The sequence below is a fragment of the Nyctereutes procyonoides genome, unplaced genomic scaffold (genome assembly GCF_905146905.1).
Source record: "Nyctereutes procyonoides isolate TBG_1078 unplaced genomic scaffold, NYPRO_anot_genome, whole genome shotgun sequence".
Lineage (NCBI taxonomy): Eukaryota > Metazoa > Chordata > Mammalia > Carnivora > Canidae > Nyctereutes > Nyctereutes procyonoides.
The window spans coordinates 14632930-14660757 of NW_026575155.1; the positions used below are offsets into that span (position 1 = coordinate 14632930).

Genomic DNA, 27828 nt, shown 5'->3' on the forward strand with positions numbered 1-27828 from the left:
TAGAAGGGGGTTTCGTTTTATTGACATCAAACAGAACTATTCGTCTTCCACACGTCCTATATACAACGGTGGTACAGTGTAGTGAAAGCACGAGGCATATTAAAACATAGCCAGTTCTAAGCAGTGTGGATATTTCCTGTCATAGAAAAGAAGTATCCTGTCCACAGATTCACATTAACATACACGGTACATTAATATCAATCTCTGTATTGTACACCAGGCCACGGGGTGTGTCTGCGCACAGGGTCGTGTCCCGCAGCAAACCTACTTAGAGGACCGCATCAGGGGGCGCCACGCGGGACACAGGAGCCAAGGAAGGAACGGGGATAAAAATCAGTCTTTTGTATCCAAGAGTGTGCTGCCCCGGGGGCTACACCCCAAAAGCCCAAGGCTCCCCCGCGGAGTAGGTGCTCGTCCGGCAGCTCAGAAAAGCCCCGGAACCCCAGGACGGCAGCGCCCTGCACAAATAAGCACCTCAGCAAACCTCAGGGCTGGAAGGAGACCAACAGGGAAGGTGGCCCATCTGGCTGGGAACGCGGATGGCCGTCCAAAACCGAAACGAGCAGAGTCTGAGGTTTTTAATGACTCTTAATCCATTTTGCTCTGGAGTTCAAAAACCTTCTCGGGCAAGCTAGAGGTGAGCAAGAGCTGACACCGGTGTCAGGGCACGGGTGCGGCCCCCTGCACGAGCACCAAACCAGAGGACAAACAAATTTGGGTATAAAAGAATTGGTTGGATGACCGTCCGCTTGCTTTTAAAAACCAACCTTCTTACTTTACACTCGATCTTCACAGACTACACGGCCCAATGACGTGAACGTTCTTGACAAATTTAAAGCAACTGTGGATCCCATGTTCATCCATGAAAGACACGCTGTCAAACAAGAATTCCACTAAAATGTTCCGAAACAGGCTTTTTGCAGCCTGCCGCCGGATACGAAGATAGAAGACACAGCCCATTCCGCACCTGCTGCCCCACGCGGCTGTGCTCTGGGCCATCACGGGCAGCGTGGCTCACGGCAGGGCGAACTCGCTCCCGTCCACGCCAGGAGCAAGGAGCCCAGAGAAATGATTCCAACCCATCGTCCCTCTGAGAGCGGGCATGCCGATCGGGGGAATGGGTCGACTGCCAAGTGCATCCTAACCAACTGCCTCCGGAGGGTAACACGCCCACGCAGATGCCACGCACACGAAGAGTCAGCAGCCACCTGCCTCTTGCTGGCCCTCGGTCACTGTTCTGCCAGGCCACAGACCAGGCGAGTGGAGCCGACCAGCACAGCGTCATTCTGTCCCCACAGCAGAACGCAACAACGGAACAAGAACCCCACGCGGGCCCCCCGTCCCCACGGGCAGCGGGCTAGGTCTTGCTTCGCCGGAGGAGCGCGGCATCGGGGCTGCGGCCCCCCTGGAACTTGAGGCTCTGCAGGTTGACATGTGCCCCGTGTTTGAGCAGCGTCTCCACAGTCTTGGTATGCTTGCCCTGGGCCGCCAGGTGCAGCGCGCTGAGCCCCTGCTCGTCGGACAGGTCGAGGGCATCGGCGCTGACCAACTCCTCCACCACCTCCGAGTGCCCGCGGGCAGCCGCCAGGTGCAGCGCCGTCTGGTTCCGGGGCCCCCGGGCCAGCACGTCGGCCTTCTCCTCCACAAGCAGCTTGACGGTCGCCAGGTGCCCGTTCCGGGAAGCCAGGTGCAAGGCGGTATAGCCCTCGGCCGTCACGGCCTCCTTGTCAGCGCCCCGGTGCAGGAGCAGCCTGGCAGTGCTCGTGTGGCCCGTCTCCGCGGCCACGTGCAGGGGCGTCTGCGAGAGCAGGCTGCAGACGTTGACGTCGGAGTGCAGGTCGATGAGGACGCGGGCCACGCGGTAGTGCCCCCGCTGGGCGGCCAGGTGCAGCGGCGTCCTCCCGTCCAGCGTCTGCGCATTCACACTCACCCCCGGCTGCTTGGCCAGCAGCCTGACGATGGGCAGGTGACCCTGCCAGGCCGCATAGTGCAGCGGCACCCAGGCATCCTTCCCCCGCAGGCTCACGTCGACGCCGCGGCGCAGCAGGATGCGCACGATGCCCTCCTGGCCGTGCTGGCAGGCCACGTGCATGGGCGTCCGGCCCTCGCAGTCCACCTCGCTCACGGAGGCATGCTTCTCCAGCAGCAGCCGGGTGCTGCACTCGTCCCCGTTCTGGGCCGCAAAGTGCAGGGCCGTCCACTGGTCCTCGTCCGCAGCGTTGACGCTGATCTTGCGAGCCAGCAAGAGCTCCACGACGCCCCGTACCCTCTTCTCCACGGCCACGTGCAGGGGGGTGGAGCCCTTCCTGTTGGTCAGGTTGGGGTTGGCGTTATTGAGGAGCAGCCACTTGACACACTCCTCCTGGCCGGCCTCCACGGCCAAGTGCAGCAGGCTGGCGCCGCCATCCAGGACCAGGTCGACGTCCTGCGGCTGCAGGATCTTCATCAGTCTGCTGGTGTCCCCGCTCACAATGGCGTCCACGAGCTTCTTCTTCTGGATGTCGGTTGTGCCAAGGTCTGTGGGGAGAGAGAGGCGGGGATCAGGCCACTGGCCACTCCCGAGGCCTGGCAGGCGCCCGGCATTGACCCATGCCTCCCCGGAGGCCCCCGGGGTCGCCGTGTGCCTGAAATCACTCAAGAGTCACCTGATACAGAGGACACTATAGTGTCTGGGTTCAGGCTTGCATGGAGCAGGACCCTTCTCACTCACATGAAATGCTCTCAAGGGGACTTGCATTTGGGGGGCAGGGGGTTACAGGTGGAATTCCAGAAGATACAATCCTCCCAATCTACATGAGTGTCACTACACAGGCTTCAGAGCTGAGCCAGGAACTGGTCGCCTGCAAGCACAAGGCCATCTGAGAGCATCAGACCGAGAGAGAGTTCTAGAACATGTTTCTCCCCGGAGATGGGGTTTCTCTTTCCTGTTCAATCTCATCGCCCCGTCAAGCTGTCCACGTAGACCTTCCCCACTGACGTGTCTTTTTGAGCCATCTCCTTAACCCAATATGCCCTCTTTTGCCCCAAATATTCCTCTCTAAAAATCCCAGGAGGCTCACAGCCTGTAGGAGGAGGCTTCCTTTCCAGAAGGAATTCCCTGACCCACCAGGAAAAGCCAACTTCCCGTCCTCCTGGCGTCTGCACCCTTCCCACAGCCCTCTGGCACTCACCACCCCTCTGCCACCGCTGCCCTGAGCGTGAACATCCCTATTTTCCTCATGGGACTGCAGCGAGCACCAGCCGCTGCACCCAGGGACCAGCATTTGGGGTATAGGCAGGGAAGAAGCCGCTTCCAAAGGAAAACCCATCAAAATTAACATAAAGATAGAAGGTGACCTGAGAAGGACCCCACGCCAGCAGGTGGTAGAGATGGGACCAGTGTGTTAAATTGTCTAGGGATAACTCACACTTTACAACGCATGGCTCAAATAAATGGGGGGGGGGGAAGGTTCACAAAAGGGAAAGGGGTTCGGAGAAAGGGGCTATGGGGTTGGCCTCTACAGAGAGAGAGCTCGAGGTGCGGGGTTCCATTCACCTGCTGGACTCACTTGATGAACTCAGGGTTTCAATCTGCAAACCTGAGGTCAGACCCACCACCCGGGGTTGGCACAGGTAGGACTATTCCTGCACAGCCAGGTGGCCCGGCCCGGCCCCCTTACCCTGAAGTGACACCGCACAGAGCCCCTTGGCTGGCCACTCAGCGAGTACCTCTCCGGACCTGTGCTCAGTGAGCTAGCTATGCTCTGACGCCCCAAAACAATTGGGTACACGATACAGGAATGAAGAACTGGGGCCAGAAGCTGGGTGCCTGGTCCCTTCGGGTGCACACGGACTCCCACCCACACTGCCTGCCCCCCCAGCCCTGTGATTAAGGGCCTCACTTCCCAGGGTTTGGGGGCCTCGCTTACCTCCCGTTGAAGGCTCCCGCTCAAAGGACAAAGACAGCGACCCCCTGGAGGAGAAGGCAGAGTCGACTGAGGACACCCCTGAGAGCCTCTTGCCGCTGCTGGCCGACGGCAGCCTGGATTCCGAGCAGCTGCGGCTCAGCTCCTCCGGGCCGTCCAGGGTCTGAGAGGTACCCGAGTCCAGCTGGGACAGGAGCTCCGAGAGGCTGTAGTCACTGTCGAAGGTGGGCGCGGAGGCTCGCTTGAGGGGCGTGCACACAGGCTTCTGCAAACCGAGCAGAGTGGGGTAGATGAGACCCACCCAGGGCACAGGGGGTACAGGCGGAGGGCAAAGGACAGCCACACGGGGCACTCTGTCCATCGCCATGGATACAGCACCAGGGGAGCCCAAAGCCGGGAGACACAAATGCATCATGAGCCAATGCAGACCATCATGAGCCAACGCTGACCATCATGGGCCAATGCCTACCATTGAGAGTCAACGCTGGGCATCACAAGCCAACACTGGCCATTGTGAGCCAATGCTGACCACCATGAGCCAACAGTGACCATTGTGAGCCAAGGCTGACCATGGTGAGCCAATGCCGCCATCATGAGCCAACGCTGACCATGGCAAGCCAATGCTGGCCATCGTGAGCCAACGCTGACCATCGTGAGCCAACGCTGACCATTGTGAGCCAACGCCGACCATAGTGAGCCAATGCTGGCCATTGTGAGCCAACACCAACCATAGTGAGCCAACGCTGGCCATCGTGAGCCAACACCGACCATCATGAGCAAACACTGGTCATCATGAGCCAACGTTGGCTATCATGAGCCAACGCCAACCGTGTGAGCCAATGCTGGCCAGATGAACATGGGAAGCCTGGCACCATGCTGCCCTGGCCCATTGCTAGAGTGGCACAAGCAGCATCACCTAGACAACAGGCAGGATGTGAGGGTGCCGGGAGGGTGTGAAGCCTGAGTGCTGGGCCATGCACACCCTGGCAGGCCAGTGTTGGTAAGAAACGAAGGAAGGACATGCGACTGGGACTGGGGCTGGGCCCCCTCCTGCCAACCACTTGCACCCCCTCCTCCTAGCCATGGGAGTTGGGCCGGGGGGCTGTGTGGGGGCCACACGAGGGGCGGCCCAACTACGGCGACAAAGGGGCACTCCAATATAATGTGCGCCAACGCGGCCTCTCCCAGGGCCTCCCTCATGGGCCTCCAGGAAGGCAGACTTCTGGTGAATGATTAAGCCCCAGGTGGCCTCCAACTCTCCCCGACCCAAGCCCACGTGCCCCCCATCCTCCCTTCTCCTTGGGAACTGCAGATCTGCTCTGACTCGGTGGCTCGGAGCAGAGTCACACCCGTGCACTGGGTGCCTGGCTCTTCCTCACCAGGTTCCTCACCCCGGGCACCTTTGCCCCCCAGCCTCACACACACACCCCTTTATGTTCAGACAGCGGGCACGCCTTAAACAATGACTTATCTCCTAGCCTTACGCGGCCGGCAGCCGGGGCTAAACCGCCCGATAGCAGATAACACATTGGGCTTCGCCTCGCACGTCTGCCACAGCCCCGTCACCCCGCGGACTTGGTGAGCCCCAGCCTTTGGAGTTAGTTATTGCACCTTACATAACCCATGTGGCCCTCCCAGAACAAATCATTTATGGGCAGCGGTTGGCAAGCGGCCAGATTCCCGAGTCAGGGGAGCAGAGAGCGCTGGACCAGCAGAGCCCACATGGGCCTTGCATCCCCCCAGCTCCCAGAGCATCCGGCCAGCAGGCCCACACTGTCCACTCTTAACCACAGATGGGAGGTGGGGACAGGATGCAGCTGGACAGGATAGACACCTGGCGCTGCGACAGCCGGCCACCGACCTGCCCTCCTGCTCTGGGGCACAGGACCCTGCGGCTGGCTCCGGGACACAAGGCCAACCGACCTGGGACAGGCCTCTCTCCGTGTGGGGGTGACCCCAGGGCCTGGACCAGGCTGGCAGGCCAGTCTGCAGGAGGGGAAGGGCCCCCCAAGAAATGGCCTCCAGAAAGGTCGCTCTTACTGGGCTCTTGGGCTCGGGGGGCTGCTTCGTGTCCAGATCTTGTGTCGTCTCCTTCACGTCACTGTCGGGCTTCTCACACAGGTCCTCGGTTTCACAGGTAATTTCTTTTGGGGAGAAAACAAAACAGGGCAGGTCACTCGATGACCTCCACACCCACTCCTCACACGTGTAGACCTCAGGCAGGGACAGAAGAGGCAGCAGCCGGGGCAGCTGTACCCCAGGGGACTGGCCAGCACCCGACTTCCCAGGCTGCTGGCTCGGCGGCGCTCGCAGAGGATCCCCCGTAGCCTCCACGTGGGCCACTCTGGGGCGTCCTGTTAGCCACCATTTGCAGTGTCTTGCAGACGCCAGGCAGGGCCCACAGCATTCCAGTTTCCCAGAGAAGCCCTCCCCGGGGGGAGCCCCGTGCCCACGACGGCCCCGGGTGGCTGGCACCGGGCAGGGGAGGCTCCTGTCGTCTCCTCCGTGTGTCTTCAATATAACAACAAATTCTGATTTCATCAGAATCACTTTCCTACCCCGAGGATACATCCATCCGAGGTGGACAAGACCCCAAGGGAGATGCAAAGACAGCCTCGGGCGAGCGGTCTCATCAGACCCCCAGCGAGGCACCGCCGTACCTGAACTTGCAGGACTGCAGCACATGCTCCTCCGGGGAGCAAGGCTGCCCTGGACTGGAGCTGGGGCGGGCGCTGCCACCGACCCCCGAACGCCAGCCGCCCATCCCGGCCCCAGGCACCTGTGTCTGCACCGCCTGCCCTATCTGGGCGGCTGCCCCTCCTGTCCTGCTCATCAAGCCTCCCCCATGCCCCCAGCGGCACAGTCGAGCAGCAGGTCCCCCGGGCACTCACCCTGGAAGGTGGGCCGCTCCCGGGGATCTCCGTGCCAGCACCTCTGCATGAGGCGCAGGAGGGCCCCGCAGGCCCGCGGCCGGGCTCTGCACACGGGCGGCAGCTCCGGGCGGTGGCCCTTCACCACCTTCACCATGATGTGCAGGATGTTCTTCTCATCTGCAAAGGAGAAGCGCGTAAGTCAGGGCAGCTCCGTGGGGCCGGGGTGGGTGGGGGGGCCGTGGTTTTCACCCTCCGGGGGAGGGGTGCGCGTCACCCACACCGTCCACACAGCGTCACCTGGGGGGCCACCTCGCTTCCTTTGCAAAGCCCAGAGCTCTCTCTAATCCTTATCCTTGCGGGGCACGGCCACGCTCCCTTTTCCGGGTTTTACAAACGCCCTGCGATGCACCAAATGGAACCAGCGCACCCTATCACAGGGCGGATCTTTCGGGGCCTCAAACTCAAAGGAAAACAGGGTTCAAAGAAGAAAAGGATCTGATGAGACATGTTCCCAAGTGGCCGGTGCGTGCCAAAGAGAGGCAACACGTATAAATCACAAAGTCACGTGGTGCAGCCTCCAAGTGAACCCAAATCTCCCTGTGATGACGCAAAACCCTTCCTAAATTCTGATCTGGACACTGAAGTGCAGGTCCCAGGGGGCCCCGAGTGGGGAGCGGCCACCGCAGCACCGGCCGGGACGCCTGGCCTCCTCCACACGGGCTCAGGCCTGGGCTGTGTAAACGGGGGACTTTTTTCTGGCAAATTCATAACGTGGGGCCCTGCCTTTCATCCTTGGCGACCTTCATAAGCATGACGGACCCACGACCAGCATCATCATCATCTTGCTCACAGACCAAGGGGCCCAAGGTGACCCCTGGGAGGCAGACTTGCCCCCCTCCCCCGGCTCAGCCTGACACCACAATGTCCCATTGGGCTGGACCTCGAGCTCCGTGTTCCCAGGCCCCTCGCCCCGCCCCGCAGTTCCCAACACGCCCACGGCCAGGGAGCTGTGCAGAGGCAGCCGCCACATGTTGGCAAGTGTGGAACTTTGGCCCAAAGTCCCCGCCGCCCACCAGGATGCGACTGTGTCGCTCCGACCTGCCTTCCTGTTAAGTCTTGTGCAACCGCTGTCCCAGGGAGCCACACGTGACTTCCACAGCACAGACTTCCAAACCCCAGCAGGCCCTCCCAATAAGAGGCAAGTAAACACCAGGAGGATTTTCTGCTGCCAAACAGATGGAAAAAATGCAAAAAACACCTTCCACTCCCGTACCTTGAACTCCCTACGTCCCCGGCAATAAAACACGCGGGCCTCGGCTCTTGACATTTAAGTCATGTACCTGCCTCGGGCGCCGGGACTGTGGGACAATCTCGGGTCAGAGCGACACGCTGCCACACCATGGAGGCTTCAGACCGCAGCCTCCACGGAGAAGGAGGAGGAGGAGGAGGAGGGGCCAGGGAGACCAACAACACGGACACAGACCCACGCTGGCTCCCGCTCGGAGCCTCAAGCAGAAGGGGATCCCTGACCTGGGGCCACGTGCTGACTCTGCTCTGAATTTTCAGATTTTTCTGATCAAACCACAGAATAGCGTGAATGACCCACACATGCCTGTAGAGGTCAAGGCGTTGGCACTTTGAGGACAGACGTCAGGACAGCGGGTGTGTGAAGGAGGAAGAGACGTCACAGCCCTCGAGCGGGGTGCTGGTGACCTGGGTGCCCAGAGCTGTGCCAAAATCCACCCGGATTTTGGAGAACGGTTGCACAGCTGTGTGAATGTGCGTCACACCACTGAGCTGTATGCTCTAAAATGGAGAAGATGGTCGATTTCATATTTTACCATATTTAAATTAAAAAAAAAAAAAAGAATTGGCTGGAAATATCCACAGTCGGCAAATCCAAAAAAGGGGAAAGGAGCCAGGTAGTCATCAGGGGCTGGGGTGGGGGGAAGGGGGAGGAACTGCTGCGTGGGCCTGGGGTTTCCTTGCAGGGGGATGAGAATGTGCCGGTACCAGGCAGTGGTAGCAACTACATGACGGCCGATGCACTTGATGCCACCGAATTATACACTTTAAATGGACACGAGGGTTCATTTAATGTCGTGTATAAAATCACAAACATGCAAGAATTAGCTGGCACCTAAGGAAAGAAATCCACTGAACAGACCCCGTCAGAACGCCGCTTTTCTTGTGCGTGAATGACGCTGCAAGGGGCTCCGCGGGGACCACCCGCAGGATGGTCCCGTCAGCTTCACGGCCCAGAGCCACCCCTCCCTGCCCACTGTGGGAACACAGATCGCAGGCACAGCTTGGACCCCAGATACCGCCCTCCCCTGCTCCGGGACACACGGATGCTCGACCCTCAAGGACAAGCCCACTCACCTGCAAACGGCTTCTTCTGGGTCAGCACACCCCAGATCACGATGGCAAAGCTGGAAGGAAAATGGGCCAGGTTAGTGTCTGTGAGCCTCACCCTCCAACAAAGCCGGACGCTCTCCCACACAGCAACGAGCTTGAAGAAAACCAGGGCCTTCCAAAGAAGGGGCGTGAGGGGGCGGGGGACCCCTAGATGTTTTTTGTGGATTTGTTAAACGGGCGCTGCTCGTGGGGAGCGCATCAGGGCGGTAGCTGAGATGTCACAGACATGATCCCACTGCCCGGGCTCGTGCAAGCTCAGACAGCACCGGGGGGAGTGGGGATGGGGAAGGGGAAGGATCGCCCCTCTGCTGCCGGACCCCAGCTCACGGGGAGAAGCACCTGCGTGCTGGCAGGTGCAGGGCCCCCCGCTCCGGCGGCCCGTGTGCTTGCTCGCTGAGATGCCCCAGAAGGCCGTGCAGAGGACACACGGGCCGGTCCAGCCGACCTTCCCGGGGCCCTTATAGGGTTGTTGGAAATTACACGTTCACTTTCTTTTCTCTCTCTCTTTCTCTGTAGTGTATAGAATTACTCTGGAGACACCCCGGAAAAGCACAATCTAATACATTTAAAAAAAACAAAAAACAAAACCAGGAGCCCAAACACTGAGCTGCCCCCGCACGGAGTGGAGAGCAGCTACCGACAGAGACGCAAGAGTTCTCCGTTGAAAATGTACTGAAGTCTGCAAGTTCAAAAGTGGAAGCTCTCAGCTCCAAAACAAACACGGGACCGACCTTATTCTCCTCCGCAAGCCCTACAAGCCGTGACTGGCCTCCAAAGTGCCACCCGGCAGGGACGGACAGCTCAGAGCCCGGCTGAGCACACGCACCACGGTCACCGTCAAACCAGTCTGCCAGGCCGCCAGGCGCTGCGCTTCAGGTCACAGTCATCATGCATAAGAGCCACAATGAGGGGCTTAGGTGCACACCCCCCCTACCCTCCGCCCTCCTCTCTTCTCCTCCAACAGGTCTGCGTGATTAAGACTTTTGCAATTCGTAAAAGGCAGGCACCAATGACTTGGGGATTATTCTTGAGCACAAAAATCCCGCTGACGCTCGTTTGAGAACGGCTCCTGGCGTGTCTGTGCTCCTCGGTCACACGTAAGAGACATTTGGAGGCCTAAGCGGCCAGGCTGGAGGGGCCTGGGTCAGGAGCCCACGTCCACCCACGTACAGAGACACGGAGCACTTAGAGCAGCAGGCTCCTGCAGCGGACGAGCTATGAAAATCCCAATTTCATAAAAAACCCCGGAGCCCTTCCAGCACAGGGCTGCCAGCCTGGTCCCATCACTGTGTCTGACGGGCCCCAACCACTGCCATTCTCCACCCGCGGCTGGCCGCGCTTGCAGGGGACAACTGCCTCATGCACCCGGGGTGGCCTGCACCTACCAGCTAGAGACCCCAAGCCCTTTCATCTGGACCGAACCACTCGGAGCACGGAGAAACAAGGTGCAGAGCCCCTGCGCGGCCCGCACGCACGCCTGTCACTCACACACACCTGTACACGTCGTGCTTGGTGTCGAAGAGCCGGCTCTTCTCCCGGATGCGCTCTGGAGGGAGGTAGGCGATGGTGCCAAACAGGCCGTCCATGCTGAGGTCATGGGAGTGGGACAGCCCGTTGCACTTGGCCAGCCCAAAATCGGAAATCTGCAACACAGCAAGCACACGGGGCTCAGCGGGCTTCCTGGGGCCTCGCCCGCTGATGCACAGCGAGTGAGGGCTGCCTTCCAGAAGCTGGAGCAACACCTCCCCTCTGCCGTGTTGCCCGGCTCCGTCCCAACCCTGCTGTGCAGCCACACCCGGGGACCTGCACCCGAAAGCTGGGTCCTGTGTTCCTCGGGGTGGAGGGGGGGTAGGCAGGGAGGCACAGCCGGCCTCGGAGGAGCCAAGCCCGGGCCGCGGGGAGCTTGCTGGGCAGGGGAAAGATGACGCTCCGAGGAAGGAATTTGCCGGGAGAAGTTTTACAATCTCAGTCCTGGCAGGTGGCACCTCCGCCACCACTGGGGACGGCCCGAGTCGGCCTGAAGGGGAAAAGCGATCCTCGGAGTCTACAGGTTTTCAGTGACACGTGAAAAGTGAGGCCCGGTGCTAAGGGTTATGCCGTGGCCCAGCCGGGGAGGCGGGCAAGCGGCAGCAGGTTCTTTAAAGGGAAATATGCCTTCAGACGCCCTTTAAAGCAAACAAAACACACAACCACGCAACCTCAAGGGGGATCTGCCTTCCACCTGGGACGGCGGTGATAAACAGGCACTGGCTGGCTCCTTCGCCGAACACCAGGCACCCCCGCGAGGTGTGACGCACACCTCCTCCGTGTGCGGGGCCCACCCACCTGCAGCACCTGGACCCCAGCTCCGCAGGCCCCACAGCTCTGCCTTCTGCTTGCCTCTGGCCTGAGGGGTCCGGAAAGCTCTCGAAGCTCACTGAGCCCCATGGTGAGGGAGGGAAAGGCATCACAGCACCCCCCCCCCCAGCTGCTCCCCAGCTCTGGGGTCAATTGGGATCCTCAGAAGCTGGAGGAAGGGCTGGGTGTAGGCTTAGGTCACGCTCTGGGGCCATAAGGGTCCCGGGAACCACGGGGAAAAAGTGCCCCTTTATGTTCTCTTCCAAGGCTTAGGTATCATTTTGACTCCAGGGCTGCTCCTCAAACTGAGGATGGAGGGACAGGGACCCGGGCTGAGTGGGGCTGCCTTCTGGGCTCCCTGTGCCCTCGAGGGGAGCCCACAGGCTGATGTCCTCACTGCTGACACAGGGAGACTTTATGACTGTGACCCGATCCTTGCAGGGCTCTCCGGCCACGGCTGCAGGGAGCTGGCGGGACAAAGCCCGTGGGACAGGTCCGGGCCTCCCTCGCTGCAGTGGGCCGGCCAGGACGGCACAGGTCACGCCAGGAGGGCCGGCCTGGCCATTCCCGGGCCCCCGGCTGCTCGCGCTGCCGTCTGGCATCACCCAGCCCTGCAGATCCATGAAGCGGCTCGGGGCCGGGACAGAGCCATGCGTGGCACCCCGTCAACAAGTTGATGAGGGAAAGTGTTTCTGTCCAAACTCAGCAGCTTCAAACTTTGAGGTCGAGAAGTGGAGACCGACTGGGGGACGGGGGTCTCACCCCACGCCTCCCACCCGCTCACAGCCTTTCCCTTCATGTCTGCTGTTTGCAGGTGCAGCCAGCTGGCTCAAAATGTGGGGAAAAGGGGGATCCCTGGGTGGCTCAGCAATTGAGCGTCTGCCTTTGGCCCAGGGCATGACCCCAGGGTCCTGGGATCGAGTCCCGCATTGGGCTCCCTGCAGGGAGCCTGCTTCTCCCTCTGCCTGTGTCTCTGCTCTCTGCCTCTCTCTCTCTCTCTCGTCTCTGTGTCTCTCATGAATAAATAAATAAAATCTCTAAAAAAAAAATGTGGGGAAAAAAAGAGCTTGAATTCCACATAAAAGCTACAGCATCAAAATGCAAATCCGAAATCCGAATTCTCTGGTGGCCTCTGACCCTCCGCCCCGCCGGGTTTCTCCTCCTGCCCTTTCCCACTTGTCCTGCCCTGATCTGGACACTGCGGCCCTGGCAGTCCCAGCGGATACGGCGCACACAGCAGACGTCCTAGAACCTGCAAACACACTTTCGCGTTCAGCATCCGCCTCAGTACGGTGCTCACAGGTGCCCCCGGGGTCATGGGTCCCTTCACCTTCTAGGCCCAGCTGGACAAGACCAAGGAAGGGCCCGGCCTGGCCACAGAACAGGGTCCCTATGGATCCAGCCTGGTCTGGGCGAACTGGACCAGAAGCAGCCTGAGATTTTAAACTAAGCCATTTTGAGGGAGGTTTGGGGTGGGGCTGCCTGGCTGGCTCAGCGGATGGAGTATAGGACTCTTGATCTCCATCATGAGTTCAAGCCCCAGGCTGGGTGTGGCGTCCATAAAAAAAAAAAAAAATACAGCAACAATAAACTAAGCTCCTTTTCAACTTGAAATGGGCTTTTACTCCATTGGTGTTTAACTTAGTTAATACCGACATCAAGTATTGCTTTATTATTAAGTCTCTTTGATACACTTTGCAAAGTAGGGGGTTGCTCTGAGATTCTGAGCTCCACTCACCCTTGCTGCGTACAGAGAGGGGGTCCTGAGGGGCCCCAGGGACTTAGGATCTCATTGCAAGATCCCAGATTACAGTTTCGTTGCTCCAAACAACCGCAGACTGCACAGCGGCCGGGAATCCAGAGGCCAAGCAATCAGCACGGAGCTTCCAGCCAACTTGGACCCAGCACTGCCCTCCACGCCCCGTCTCTGAGAATAAGGAAATGTGTGATGGACGTATGTTCTCTGTTTGTTTGGGGCTGAGCAGCGGTCACAGAAAAGGGCCCACCAGGGCCTTTGAGGGTGCTGGGGGGGTCACTGCGCTTCCCGTCTGCCGAGACAGGTCCCTGGGCTTCAGCACAGCCCCCTCCTCGGCCGCCCCAGGCTCCTTGAGACCCACTGGGTTCTTCACCAGGAATCTTCACCCGTTTCCTAAAACTGCCATGAGCGCCAGGGCCGCAGGGCCGGGTGTGCATAAGGAGAGGGAGCTCAGAGCCAAAGCGGCGGATGAGCCACCGAGAAAGCAAGTCCCCAGCGTGTCGCGCGGCACTCGCTTCCCTAGCGAGCAAATAGTGAGTGTCTACTGTGGATCTAGCACGTGAGATGCTCCCTGGATGGAGGGCAATGTCCCCGGTGTGCAAAACACAGCTATCTGGCCACGAAGCACCAACACCGATGGCCCCAGTGGCACTTCATCATCACCTTTGGCCCCTCCCAACAACACAGAGGTACGACGCCCCCCCCTCCAGGTGACGGAGCCGGGGGTGGGGCTGTGCCCTAATATCCACATCCCTCGTGCACACCCACCAGCGGCCCTCCCTCAGAACGGTGTGTTCCCGGCAGCCTCTAGCACTACAGCTTTCCAGCACCCCCTCCCCTAGTCTAGCTCAGCCTCCTGCTCTTCCTCCCGCTAAGAAATCTAGAATTTTCCGCGACTCTTCTGTCTGTGGCCCCCCCCCCCACCTCCTGACAGCTGCAAAGCCTGATCCTCCCCGAAGAACCCAGTCCCACCCAGCAGCACCCCCACCGGCAGCTGGAGTGACTCCTCCCCCACCCCACCCATGGGTGGCCTGCAGGACACCTGCCCCCCGATGCCTCTCCCACCCTCATGTGACACCCCTGTGCCACCCACTGTGTTTGCGAGCATCTCGTGCCCAGCACAGAACCCGGATGTCCCCTCAGCTGGGTGACCTACAGCTGGGCCACCCTGGCCGCTGGTTTCACCCCTCTGAGCCGCAGCTTAGCAGGAACCAGGCCACCACCCAGGGGCCCTCATCCGCAGGCGGGACCTCTAGCACCCACAGGGTCTGCTGTTGCCACCTCTTCCTTGTGTGTATTCAAGCCTGAGCTTAAAAGCTTCCCTCTTGGGATCCCTGGGTGGCGCAGCGGTTTGGCGCCTGCCTTTGGCCCAGGGCGCGATCCTGGAGACCCGGGATCGAATCCCACATCGGGCTCCTGGTGCATGGAGCCTGCTTCTCCCTCTGCCTGTGTCTCTGCCTCTCTCTCTCTCTGTGACTATCATAAATAAATAAAAATTAAAAAAAAAAAAAAAAGCTTCCCTCTTCACTTAGTGCCCAGAGGACCGCACACTCCTTGACAACCCTGTAGCGTCGGTGGGGGCAGCAGGTCCACGGGGGAAGCCAAACACCAGCCGGAAAAAAACCGGGGACCCCATGGCACTCATTCAAACCAGACCCGCGGTGAGGAGAGGACTCCCATCTGCCCGCTACGACCTGATTTCTGGGCGACACCCATTCAAGGGACATTTGCAGTCAGGGTCCAACGTGGAAATCGGTCTCCCCGTCGGCCTCAGGTTGGCAGCGCCTGCTGCTGAGCTGGAGCACAAGGAGCTGCCTGCAGGTGTGTGTCACCTGGTCGCACCTCTCTTTCCGGACAGAGCCCGGGGGGCTGGGGAGGGCTGAACTCAGGCCCCTCCTAACCCTCACCCAGCAGGGCAGGGGGTCCCGCGAGTGCTGTGCAACCATCCGGGAACAGCCAAGTGTCGGAGCACCAGGTGAGTCCCTTCCCGGCCCCCACGGGGGGAAGGGATTCAGGCCACTGCTTGTGGGTCCTTCTCACTCACTCCTGGGCTGTGTGGGGGGAAGGGAGGTGGCAAGGGCATCCGGCCCTGGGCCTCCCCAGCGAGCGTGTGTGTGCCTCACATGGAGAAAACCCACGACATGTGTCCCACACACACCGGTGTCAACCACGGGACCCAGGACACAAAAATATTCCAAAGGAGAGACTTATTCAAAGAAATACATACCGGACAACCTTACTATTTATAATTCCACATGGCTGGTGCTTGGTTTTTAGCTATTATTCCTCATGCTTTTCTGTTTTATAAACTTATCCAAAAAAAATAAAAAATAAAAAGGAGCAGATCTCAGAGGCCTCACGTGGTGAGGACAGAATGAGCCCCTTCGGAGCCTCTTTCCGTGGAGTCTCCAGCCCACCACCATGCCCAAGACCACCGATGGGGACGCAGCCATAACCATGGGGCCCGAGGCCCCCCAGGGACAGCCCACCCACTGCCCACCCACGCGGTCTGACTCCCAAGCGGATTTCCTGTGACATCCAGCAAGACCGGGATCCGCAAACCCGTAAGCTCTTTTGTTCCCAGGGTGCCCCGAATTTAGACTCCTGCTCCGGGATCTAGAGGAGTGAGCCGTGTGCATAAAGGTCCATGTCCCAGCGACACGCTCCGTGGGGCTTCTCCCGACCCCAACAAACCTGGGGGTCGCTGGAGCCCCTAAGCTGAAGGAGGCCTTTGCTTCGAATGCCTTCCCCCAAGAACCGTCCCCTGTCCGCCCTGCGCCACCCCGGCCGCCTGGACCCCTGCATGGGGTGCCGGGCGAGCCCCACCTTGACGTGGTAGTGGGCGTCCAGCAAGATGTTCGCGGGCTTGAGGTCCAGGTGGAGGAGAGGCGGGGCCATGCAGTGCAGGAAGTTCATGCCCACGGCCGTCTCGTGGATGATGCGGAAGCGCAGATCCCACGGCAGCGGCTCGGACGCCAGCAGCTTCTCCAGCGAGCCCGTCTCCATGTACTCCATGACCAGGCCCACGGGCTCCTGGCAAATGCCGTACACGGGCAGGATATAGCGGAACTTGGCCATCTCCATCTTCTTGGCTTCTTCCAGAAGCTCCACACGCTCCCTGAAAAAGTTGGGAGACATGAGACGTGGGCGGGGCTCAGCCAGGCAATGACACAAAGCACCACGACCAGGGGCCACCGGAGAAAACCACCCCCACGCACTCGCATGATCCCATTTGGGGCCTCTCGAGGTCAGCAGCCCTACAGGTAACCAGACACTTCTGTGCACCCTGGGTCTGTTTGTTTTTTTAAAGATTTTATTTATTTATTCATGAGAGACACACAGAGAGAGGCAGAGACACTGGCAGAGGGAGAAGCAGGCTCCCTGTAGGGACGTGGGACTCGATCCCAGATCTCCAGGATCACGCCCTGGGCTGGGGGCAGATGCTCAACCGCTGAGCCACCCAGGTGCCCCCACCCTGGGTTATCATATGCAGGGAGGAGAGAAATCCTAATCATCATCTGAAAACCCAGGAGCATCCATAAGCCACTGCCCTCTGGGGCCCCCGAGTGACGCTGGCGACCCCTTCTCCTGGGACGAGGGAGGAGAGAAGTCTCTGTGTGACGGAAGCTGTAACAAAGCATCCGTCCGAAGAACCCCGGTCACCTTCTTCGTGAAGGCCGACACTCCATCTGGTCCAGGTGTCCCTGAACCCAGCCCCACACGTATGTTGGCGAATGTCAGCCAGCGAGGCCGGAGTCTGCAGGCTGCTGCCCACCTTCTTCTAACCATTAATTTAGTTGTAGTAAAATGTACATAACCTGGGACCCCTGGGTGGCTCAGCGGTTTGGCGTCTGCCTTTGGCCCAGGGCATGATCCTGGGCTCCTGGGATCAAGTCTTGCATCGGGTTCCCTGCAGGGAGCCTGCTTCTCCACCAGCCTGTGTCTCTGCCTCTCTTTCTCTGTGTCTCTCATGAATAAATAAATAAAATCTTTAAAAAAATGTACATAACAGAGTTTTTATTTTAACCATCGGTAAGCGTAAAATTCGAAGGCATCGCGTGCACTCAAGGGGCTGTACGACCATCCCCACACTCTACACCCAAACCTCGTCCCAACAGGGACTCTGTCCCCCTCAACTGGAGCCCCTTCCTCTCACTCACTCACCCCTGGGCTACCTGCCGTCTGCATGAACGTGTCTACGCACCTCATATAGGTACAATCACCCAGTGTGTGTCCTTCCGTGACTGGCTTCTTTCTGACTCAGCATCTCAGCATAACGTGTTTGTGTTTTACCCGTGTTGAAGTGTGTGTGCAACCTCATTCCTTTTTGTGGCTGAGTGATATTCCATTGTATGAACACGTCGCGTCTTAGGTACCCAGTCATCTGAGGAGGGCCACCTGGGCTGTTGCCCCCTTTGGGCTACTGTGAATAACGCTGAACATCTGGGCACACTGGTGCACAAATATCCGTCCACGTCCCTGTTTTTGACCCTTTGGGCTGGACACCCAGGGCTAGGATGGCTGGTCACGTGCTAGTTCTATGTCCAGCGTTTTCAGAAACACCAACCACCGTGCACAGCCCACCCTTGGTTCCTTTGTTCAGGCCGCATGGCTGTGACGGCTTTCCCACTCAACACAGAGACCAGCCCCCATGGCACAGAGGCCACGGCCAGCGGGGCCGTCCACAGGTGACGCACCAGCCCTGGCCCAAGGTCACAGCCTGGTGCAGCCGCGGACTCACAGGTTAGCATCCCCGTATCCTGGTCTGTGTTAGCCTCGTGGGGCAAAAGTCCCAGCGTGCATCCAGGAAAGAGGGCTGAGTCGCATAAGGACGGGGCCTGACCAGGTGCCATTTGGGTCAGTGGTTGTCAAAACCAGACAATGTCAAAAGCACCCAGAAAGCTGGCTGAGATGAAGACTCCCGGGCCCCGTCCCCATGTGGGCAACAGGTGCTCCAGCAGGATCTCAGCCCCTCTGCCCACACATCCAACCACTGTGGTTGGGAGTCTCAGGTGAGCACAGGCCAAGTAGCTGTACAGTGGGGGTCTCGGGGAGAGGACCCCTGAGTGTGGGTCAGTGATTCTCACATAGGGGCAGCTGTGCCCCCAGGGACCCTGAGCAGCGTCTGGGATGTGTTGGGCATCACGACTCGGGGCTGCTCCTGGCATCCGGTGGGTAGAGGCCAGGGATGTTGCTCAGCATCCCACAATGCATACGAGAGCTCCCAAGGCAAAGAATTATGCAGCCCCAAATGTGAATAGCGCCAAGTCTGAGAACCCCGGGTACAGAGTGAGCTAGGTGCATCTCAGCCAAATTTAAAATAAACCACTACAGTCTGGGAATTGCCCACTTAAGTACTCCCAGCATATATTTTAAAAAGATTTTATTTATTCATGAAAGAGACACAGAGAGAGGTAGAGACACAGTCAGAGGGAAAAGCAGGCTCCCTGTGGGGAGCCCGATGCGGAACTCGATCCCAGGACCCCGGGGTCATGTCCTGAGCCAAAGGCAGAGACGTGCAACCACTGAGCCACCCAGGTGGCCCCTCCCAACATTTATATTAATTTTACTCTGTTTCTATGGTCAACTAATATTCAACAAGGAAGCCACAAGCACCCAATACGGACAGGGCAGTCTTCTTGATAAATGGCGCTCGGAAAACTGGAGAAACACAGGCAGGACAATGGTGCAACCCTGTCTCACATCGCTCACAAAAATTAACTCAAAATGGATCAAAATCTTAAAAATAAGATCTGCCACAGTAAAACTAGAAGAAAACACTGGAAGAAGCTCATTAATATCCATCTTGGTGATGGTCTTTTGGACACGATACCAAAAGCACCACCAACAACAGCCGAAATCAGCTAACGGGACCACATTCAACTGCAAAGCTTCTGCACAGCAAAGGAAACAAGGAACAAAATGAAAGCCTACAGGATGGGAGAACAATTTTGCAAACCACATAATGGATAAGAGCTTAATATCCGAGGTAGGTAACAAATGAACACAACTTGGGACCCTTGGGTGGCTCAGTGGTTGAGCATCTACCTTTGGCTCAGGTGGTGATCCCGGGGTCCTGGGATGGAGTTCCCCATCGGGCCCCCTGCAGGGAGCCTGCTTCTCTCTCTGCCTGTGTCTCTGCCTCTCTCTGCGTGTCTCTCATGAATTCAAAAAAAAAAAAAAATGAACACAACCTAAAGAAAAAAATCTGATTTAAAAATGGGCAGGAGAACTAAATAGACATTTGTCCAAAGAGGACATCATAATGGTCAACAGGCACATGAGAAGATACTAAAAATTGTGAAAATTGCCAGCCATCAGGGAACTGCAAATCCAAACCTCAATGAGCTCTCACCTCACACCTGTCGGAAGGGCTAACATCAAGAAGAAGAGAAAAACAGGGGCTGGCGAGGCCGCGGGGAGGAAAGGGCAATCCTTAATACGCTCTTGGTGGGAACGTAAACTGACTCAACCACGATGGGAAACAAAATGAGCGTTCCTCCAAAGGGTTAAAATAGAACTGTCACGCAAGGCAGCAATCCTCCATCAGGGTATAGTATACCCAAAGGCCACGGAAACAACATTTCCAGAAAATCGCTGCGCACCCGTGTTTATCACAGCGTTGTTCACAATAGCCAAGGTACGGAAACAACCCCAATGCCCATCAATGGATGAGTGGATTTAAAAAAAAAAAAAGTGTGGAACGTACACACAATGGACAATTATTCCTCCATGAGAAAGGAGGATATCCTAGCAGTGGCAACAACAGAGATGGGCCTCGAGGACACTGTGCTCAGTGAGGTAGGCCAGATGGAGAAAGTACTGTACGGTCCCATTTTTGTCTAAAAAAGAATTAAATGGTGGTGACCCGGGGAAGGAGGATGGGGGGGGGGTAAGACTGAGGTCGTTTAAGGGCACAAACTTGTAACAAGAGCTGACACAGCCACACGCAGTCGAATAAATATGTAGTTTGTTCTACACAGACAGTAAGTCCGCGATATGAGAAATATCCGCCCAATGGCACCACGTCGCAATATAGAAACAGATCAGAGTTACACACCGTAAAGGTGCACAATGTCAAACTTATCCAATGAAAAAAAAAGTGAATCTGTTTTTTCCTGGAGAATGGGTTCCAGGTGCATGCAGGGGAACATGCTTTCTAACCAACCCTAAAGGAAGGGTCCAGAACTGCAGGCCAGACATGCCCTACTGCAGTTGGGGACTGAGCTGAGATCCAGCATCTGCATGCTGCGTGCAGGCAGCAGGCTGGGGTGGCCTCAGGGACTCCCCCAAAAATGCAGGTTCCAGTACAAGCGGTCCTGCCCAGAACCCTTCTGCAGGGGCTCTTCTGGAGCTCGCATGTTCTTGCACCTGCGCTCGTTTGCTAGCCTGATGGGGAGTCAACACTGTACCAACCAAACAAGTCCATCTCTTACAGACCTCGGCTCCGAGACCTCAGGCCGCCGCGCGTCCCGTACGCGTACGGAAGCACTTCCCAGGGAGGAGGGCCCGCTGGCAAAGAGGAACCTCAGATTTCACTGTTCATCAGACTGCAGCACCCAAACTCCACCTGCATGGAGCACCTCTGCCCCAGCTCTTAGCCACAGCTCTAGGTGGGGCGGGGCGGGGGGGGGGGAGAACAGGGCAGACGCAGGGCACATTCTAAAGAAGAATCAATGAGACTTGATGATTGATAGGGATGGAGGAGAGAGAGGAGCAAGGATGCCCCCATCTCCAGTGGGAGTCAGCGGGCGGCTCCTCACCTGTGCTGGGGGCGGAACACCTCAAAGAAGGTGGAGAATTTGTTGTGGGGGTGGGTTTTTGGTTGTTTTTTTTTGTTTTGTTTTTGGTTTTTTTGAGAATTTGGTTTTGAACAAACTCAAGGAGCAAAGACTCCCAACTGGCCTCAGGAGCAAGTGAAACACGTATCAGGAATGAAGAATGAAATTATTATAAAGCAAACCTGAGGGGATCCCTGGGTGGCTCAGCGGTTTAGCACCTGCCTTTGGCCCAGGGTGCGATCCTGGAGTCCCGGGATGAAGTCCCGCATCGGGCTCCCTGCATGGAGCCTGCTTCTCCCTCTGCCTGTGTCTCTGACTCTCTCTCCCCCTAGGTCTATCATGAATAAATAAATAAAATCTTAAAAAAAAAAAAAAAGCAGCAAACCTGAGCTTGGCATGGCTTTGCTTTCTTAGCCCTCTGGTTACGTGGCCCCTGAATGGAAAGCAAAATGCCCACCAGAGTGCAATGGTGCCTGTGGGGTGGTCCCTACAGGGGCGGGGGGGGGGTTGGGGGGGTGCCGAGGAGCTGCTCCCCCCCCCCCCCCCGTGGAAACTGTAGCCACAGGTTCTGGTGCCAGCCCAGGGCAGCCAGCCCCTCCCACACAGAGGCAGACCCCAACCCCTGCGCCTGGTCTCCAGGGGCATCTAAGGGAGGGAGTGGCTGGATCGAGCCAGCATCGAGCATCATGAGAAGAGCGGTCATTTAAAAGAGAGAGAAAAACGATCCCCCTGGGCTCTTCTTGTCTTCTGTCCTCCTCCTGGGAAGACCTAATTATCTGCACTAAACCAGGACAACCAGCACTTCTGACACTCCCTACCACCACTGGCTACCGCTTCTAACAGGATTCACGCCTAAGCTCTGGCAAGTGGACGCAGCACCGGCGGCCGCTTCTGTTTCCTGTTTGGTGACGAATCAGTGTCAGAACTTGTCTGTTCCTACCCCTTTTATTTTCCTTTAATGAAGGCTTGTCGCCCCGGGCCTCCCCGTGTGCGTGCTCGGAGGGCACTGCGTCCACGGGGCCCCGTGTCCTGCCCCCGGGATGTGCAGAGGCCCACCTGCAACGGGCAAGGCTCGGGGACTACAGGCTGGACGGTGACGAGGGAGGGTCACCTTCCTGCCCGAGACCCCCTGAGATGAGGCCTCCACCCCAAGCCTGACAGATAACAAATGCGGATTCTGAGAACAAAGCCAATTACATCAAGGCGCAGTTTCTCATTAACTGGAAGCTCCGAGCTACTCAGCAAATAAAATGTTTTCTTCCATTTGCCCAAAGGGCACAATGCAGAAAACCAGGGTGACTTCTGATTGTGGAGCTCATTAGAGACTTCACAGCCTGGTTGGCAGCAGATCACTCAGTCCTGCTTCCCCACAGCCCGGGGAGTTCAGCAGGTTCGCAGCTCCCCCTGCCGCAGGCCCTTCCCACTGAATAGAGACCCCCAAGCACCTGAATTCAAAAAAAAAAAAAAAAAAAGTCAAAAAAGGGCTCCCAGTGCTGGCTTGCTCCCAAATGCTAATCACAGCTTGAATGTTCCAGGAGCCCCGAGCCCTCTGTGAAGGAACACCAGGCGGGCTTTGCACAACTGACCACACAGGTAAGGACATTTCATCAAGGAAAACCAGCTGGCCTGGAAAATAAGTCTGTTTCCAAAGACAAATGTTCTTCAGGGGACCCCAGCCGTCACCACACGTCCCCGGGGCAACGAAGGGGGTCCCGGGGCAGTCCCAGGGAGGTCTGAGGGCACAAGGAGAGGACACTCCTTGCACGGGCCTGGGGAGTGGGAGTGGGGTTGACCGGAGCCCCCTAAGCTGTAGCACTGGTTCTGCTCAGAAGCGTTGGCACAAAAATGCTTTACTATCTACTCAGCACTCAGCCCAAATCCAAACGACCCCAACCTCTCAGGTTTTCTTTATTTGCCCCAGGGACACCCCCACCCCCAAACTTAGCCCCAGCAGGAGCCATGGGCTTAGGGAAGCGACACCCCTAGCCCAGCTGGCTAACCCTGGAGGCATGTGCAATGCAACGCACCTGAAATCAGGCCTCTCAGGGAGCCACCAGACAGGGCGCTCCTCACACAGAAAGAAACCACCAGCTGTTTTTTTGTCAACAGCAATTATTTATTTTAAATACACTTTCCCTCCAAGCTGTGTTTCTGGCTTCTGTGGACGACGGAGAAACTCTAGATCCAGGGCCGGGCGCACTAGTGTTCCCGGAGGAGCCAGGCCCGTGGGACTTCAGCCTCCGCCTCCACCTCCACCCAGGTCACCGTCCGCACCAGCAAATCCCTTTCCGGGGTGTCAGGAGTCAAGTTCGAGGCCCCCCGAATCCCCTGGCACCAGCCTCTGTTAAAGCATCCCAAGAATTGTGATGCGCTAACAGTATCTAAAACCAGGCACCGTTCAGCAGGGCTGGCGTCACGCTTCCCTCCTGTGATCATTTCCAAACCGGCCCCTTTTCTTCGCCACTTGAGGCAGGAATGGACAAAGCACCCCCATCCCCAGGACCTCCTCTTGGTCCTCCGTGGAAAATCTCTGGGCATTACCAGGGCCAAGCTGGGGTTCGATGCGTCCAATCCCCTTTTTCTCAATAGAACTTATATTAACTCCATTTTTTTTTTCTCATTTAGGGCATCTGGACAGGGGGAAATACCAGAAATAGCATCAGACCATTTCTAAAAAGCCAGGGGCTCTCCTCACAGTTCAATCAGAAATTCCAAAGACAGGTCGTGGGGGAGGGACACCAAGGCTTCTCTTTCTGGAGGCATTTACTGGGGAAAAGAGGAAGGAACGGGACGAAATGGTTTTGGTCTTTTAAAAAACAAAAAAAAAATTTTTTTATTTATTTATTTATGAGAGACACAAAGAGAAAGAGGCAGAGAGGCAGAGACACAGGCAGAGGGAGAAGCAGGGTCCCCTCGGGGAGCCCGATGCGGGACTCGATCCCAAGACCCCGAGATCATGCCCTGGGGCATGATCAGACGCTCAAGGGCTGAGCCACCCAGGCGACGCGCAGTGGGATCTCTTGATGGCAGGGGAGCAGTCACTGCAGGAGGAGAGGAAGGATGGGGTGTGGTGAAAGGGGGCCAGGACCCAGGAGCCAGCTTTGGGAAAGGCAGCAGAGAAAATGGGTGCTTTAATCATGTGTTAGCTGGTGCCTCTGGGCTAGGCCTTCCCATGGCGCACGGGCCGGAGTCAGCTCCCAGGGAGCCTCCGCGGGTTCCCACACTGCTATTTTTAAAACTGACAAGAAACGGGCTTGTCAGATTGTCAGCTCTGTAGCTGCAAACCCGGGGTTTGCTCGGGCTCGTCCGGGCTAGCCGGTGCCGATGGCGCATTAGCTGCCGGGGCCGGCACCCGGGCCGGGCGCTCTGTTATTCAGGGCTTCCTCTTAGCCCAAGGGAGGGGTGCGGGCTGAAAAATGGGGCCTTTGGGGTCACTTGTGCTCATCTAAATAGTAACCTGTCCATCCCTGGATTCCACCCGAGCCCTCGTGACCCCCTAATCAAGGTGAGCCAGGGAGACCACCCATCTCCCCAAAGCCACCAGACATGCCCATAAGGAGTGGGAAACACAAATCAATAGGGTATCACTTGTGAAATCCCTGAAGACCCCCTTGGAAGCTCCTCTGGCAGGTGCTTCTCTGCCCCCGCGGACCCTGGAGGGTTGTCTGGGGCCCCTGACCTCCCCTGCACAGAAGTCCATGCACACAGGCCTGAGGCAGCCTGCTGCTCCGAGGGGCGTGGGGCGGGGGCTGGGGTGGCCCCAGCAGCAGTGAGGGCTGCACCCAGAACCCCATGAAAATCCTATTCCCCACTTCAAGGGACATCTTGCAAAAAGCGGGGTGGGGATGGGAGGCAGTTCATCAAAAGAGCAGAGGCCGACCTGCCAAAATTTGGCAGGACACGTCACACAACCACCATTTCGAGGCCTAGACGCAACTCTGCAGGCCTGAGCACACCCGGCTCCTGCAGCACCACTGCGGCTCCTGCAGCACCACTGCGGGAGGGGATGCAAATTCCTGCCCGCAACCTGGAGCTGAAGAGGGGAGCCGGCTGCTCCAAGAGCAGGCCTTAGCCATCTCCTCAGTCGGAGGAATCAGCCACTGCTGCAAATACAGAAGAACTCCAGCCTGCCCTACCGGCCGGCAGAGTGCAAGAGGTGAATCTCTTCCTGTTGGGCGATGCTGACCTCGGCCTGGCCGCCCAGGACATGCCACCACCTGCCCGCTTCGGGCCGGGCAGGAAAGGCTTCCAGTTAAAAGACAAAACACTTTTCACCCAGGCTCTGCAATATCCTCAGTGATCCGCCTCAAGTGGAGAAACCCTACCTCCAGCTGGGCCACCCAGGGAACGAGGGCCTGGTGGCTGGAAATCACAGATTCTGCGGATGCAGGCTGATGAGTCAGCCCGGGCCGGGCTTGTGTACTTTTTGTTTGCTCTCCCGACACAAGAAGCTGGTGTGAAAAGCACTGCTGATGAATAAAGCTCGCTTTCAGGAGAAGATTCCCTGTCAGTCACATGTCCCCAAGAGCACAAAAAGGCCTCTAGGGCGAGGGTCTTGCCTTTCAGGCTCTAACCCTGGGCTGCTATTCAAAGTGGTTTGGATTTTATCAAAATAACCACAGCGCCCCTCCCGGCCTGAGAAGTTCCCAGGCTCCCCAGCAAAGAAGGGAGGAGGGCCTTGCACACCACCTCATCTTTGTTGGTGCTATTTTTCCAGCACTTGTCACCACTCTACGGAGGTTTCCCAGGAACTCTGGGTTTGAGGCTTAGAGCAAGGAACCCCCACGGGCTGCACTGTCTAAGCTCCTAGGCCGGGACACATACACAGCGCAGCGAGCACCCAGGGCCCATTTGCTACCGTAGGGTGCCGCAGAAAGCACTGCAATCCTTCTGCCTTAGTCCTGGGCACCCAAACAGCCCCGAGAAAAGAGAGCATTGCCGCCAACCAGCCCACCAGTTCCGAGGCCCCAACATTCAATAGGCCAAGGATTAAAAACCAGGTGTCTGAAACAGCAAAGGCTATGTGGGGTTTAAAAGGAGGCATTTGGGATCCCTGGGTGGCTCAGTGGTTTAGCGTCTGCCTTCAGCCCAGGGCGTGATCCTGGAGTCCCGGGATCGAGTCCCAGGTCGGGCTCCCTGCATGGAGCCTGCTTCTCCCTCCTCCTGTGTCTCTGCTTCTCTCTCTCTCTCTGCGTTTCTCATAAATAAATAAAATATAATAAAGTAAGGGCAGCCCCGATGGCCCAGCGGTTTGGCGCCGCCTTTGGCCCGGGGTGTGATCCTGGAGACCCTGGGATCCAGTCCCACGTCGGGCATGGAGCCTGCATGGAGCCTGCTTCTCCCTCTGCCTGTCTCTGCCTCCTGCCTCTCTCTCTTTCTGTGTCTGTCATGAATAAATAAATAAAATCTTTAAAAATATATATATATAATAAAGTAAAAGGAGGCGTTTGGGGGTCACCTGGGTGGCTCAGTGGTTGAGCGACTACCTTCAGCTCAGGTCAGGTTTGATGGGGGGGGGAGGGGTCCTGGGCTCAAGCTCACATGCAGGGGAGAGAGCCTGCTTCTGCCTCCTGCCTCTCTCACGAATAAATAAAATCCTAAATAAATAAACAAGCTGATTTCCTTACGGCTGTGCGTTCGGGGCTGACTCTGCAAGGAAGGGCAATCTCCACACAGAATATTAACAGACACGACCTCCCCCGCCCGCCCGCGTAGAAAGCGAACTTTCACCAAATGAGCATTCGAAAGGGCTCCACGGGGGCTTACACGGAAACGACTAAAATGCAAACGTAAAAGCTGGAAACAACACAAGGGCTGCTGCTCCACACCTGCTTCTCCCACCTCCACCCCCCAAAATGATGCACAGCTCCCAATGCGGCGACTGGGTTCAAGCGGTGGTGGACGGGGGGCGGGGAGGGCTTCCCGTGCTCTCCAATCGCGATTCATTTGAGCACCCCTGTTCCGGGGCAGCCGTTCTGCTGTGGCTTTGGGACCGGGGCGCGGGGGCGCAGGGGGTCACAGTGCGGGCCCGTCCCCGGAGGCTCCGGCTGCAGCGTGTGGCCAGGGGGCGCTGGGGGCCCGCGACCCCCGGGCCCAGCCCGAGCCCCGCGGCGCCGGGGAAGCCCGGCCGAGCCAAGCCAGGGCTTCCGACCGAAATAATTACCGTCTTACACCAATTTGTGCTCCGGCGTAAATTACTAAGTGAGTCGAACGGAGCCTAACTCGCTCACAAAGCCCGGATCCCCACACGGCAATTTTTCTAAGCCGAGCGCAGACCGCAGCCCAGGGAGCAGCCCCCGGGGCGCCCCGCAAGGCTGACCCCCGACGCGACCCCTCGCGGGAGTGTGCCCGGGGGCCCCGGAGGTGGCCCGGCCTCCGCGGACCCCGCCGGGGGCGCCCCGCTCGCCCTCCGCGCGCACCTGCGGCGACCCAGGTGGCGAGGGGACCCCCCCCCGCTGCACCCCCCGCGGGACCCGCCCGCCCCAGCGCCCCAGCGCCCCAGCGCCCCAGCGCCCCCGCCCGGGCGGCTGACCTGTCGTCGACGTGCAGGCTGGGCGAGCACTTGATGGCGAGCCACGTCTTCCAGTGCACATGGCGCACCTTGTACACCTGCCCGAAGCCGCCCGAGCCCACCTTCTCCCAGCCCGCGAACTCGCCCGCCTCGAAGGTGCGCAGCAGCCCCAAGGCCCACGGGCGCCCGCTCTCGCCCTCCATCGCGCGCGTCTCGCAGCCGCCCCGCGCCGCCGCGGCCGCCCAGG

General features: G+C 58.2%; 1 protein-coding gene across 1 annotated transcript; it reads right to left on the reverse strand.

The window, feature by feature from the left end:
• On the reverse strand, window positions 1-27828 carry RIPK4 (receptor interacting serine/threonine kinase 4). Its single transcript, XM_055313636.1, has 8 exons — window positions 27603-27828; window positions 16116-16407; window positions 10691-10839; window positions 9161-9210; window positions 6797-6955; window positions 5946-6049; window positions 3909-4170; window positions 1-2517 (listed from the first exon to the last, which is right to left on the reverse strand). Exons 1-8 carry the CDS (start codon window positions 27782-27784, stop codon window positions 1358-1360), a joined length of 2358 nt encoding a protein of 785 aa, XP_055169611.1. The 5' UTR covers window positions 27785-27828; the 3' UTR covers window positions 1-1357.

Excerpts from the sequence above, each read along its gene's own strand:
- RIPK4 (XM_055313636.1), bottom strand. The coding sequence starts at position 27,784 with ATGGAGGGCGAGAGCGGGCGCCCGTGGGCCTTGGGGCTGCTGCGCACC. Across the intron at positions 6,050-6,796 it reads GGAGCGGCCCACCTTCCAGG|AAATTACCTGTGAAACCGAG; the intron begins GTGAGTGCCCGG and ends TCTCCCCAAAAG. Across the intron at positions 4,171-5,945 it reads CCCCCGAGCCCAAGAGCCCA|AAGCCTGTGTGCACGCCCCT; the intron begins GTAAGAGCGACC and ends CTCGGTTTGCAG.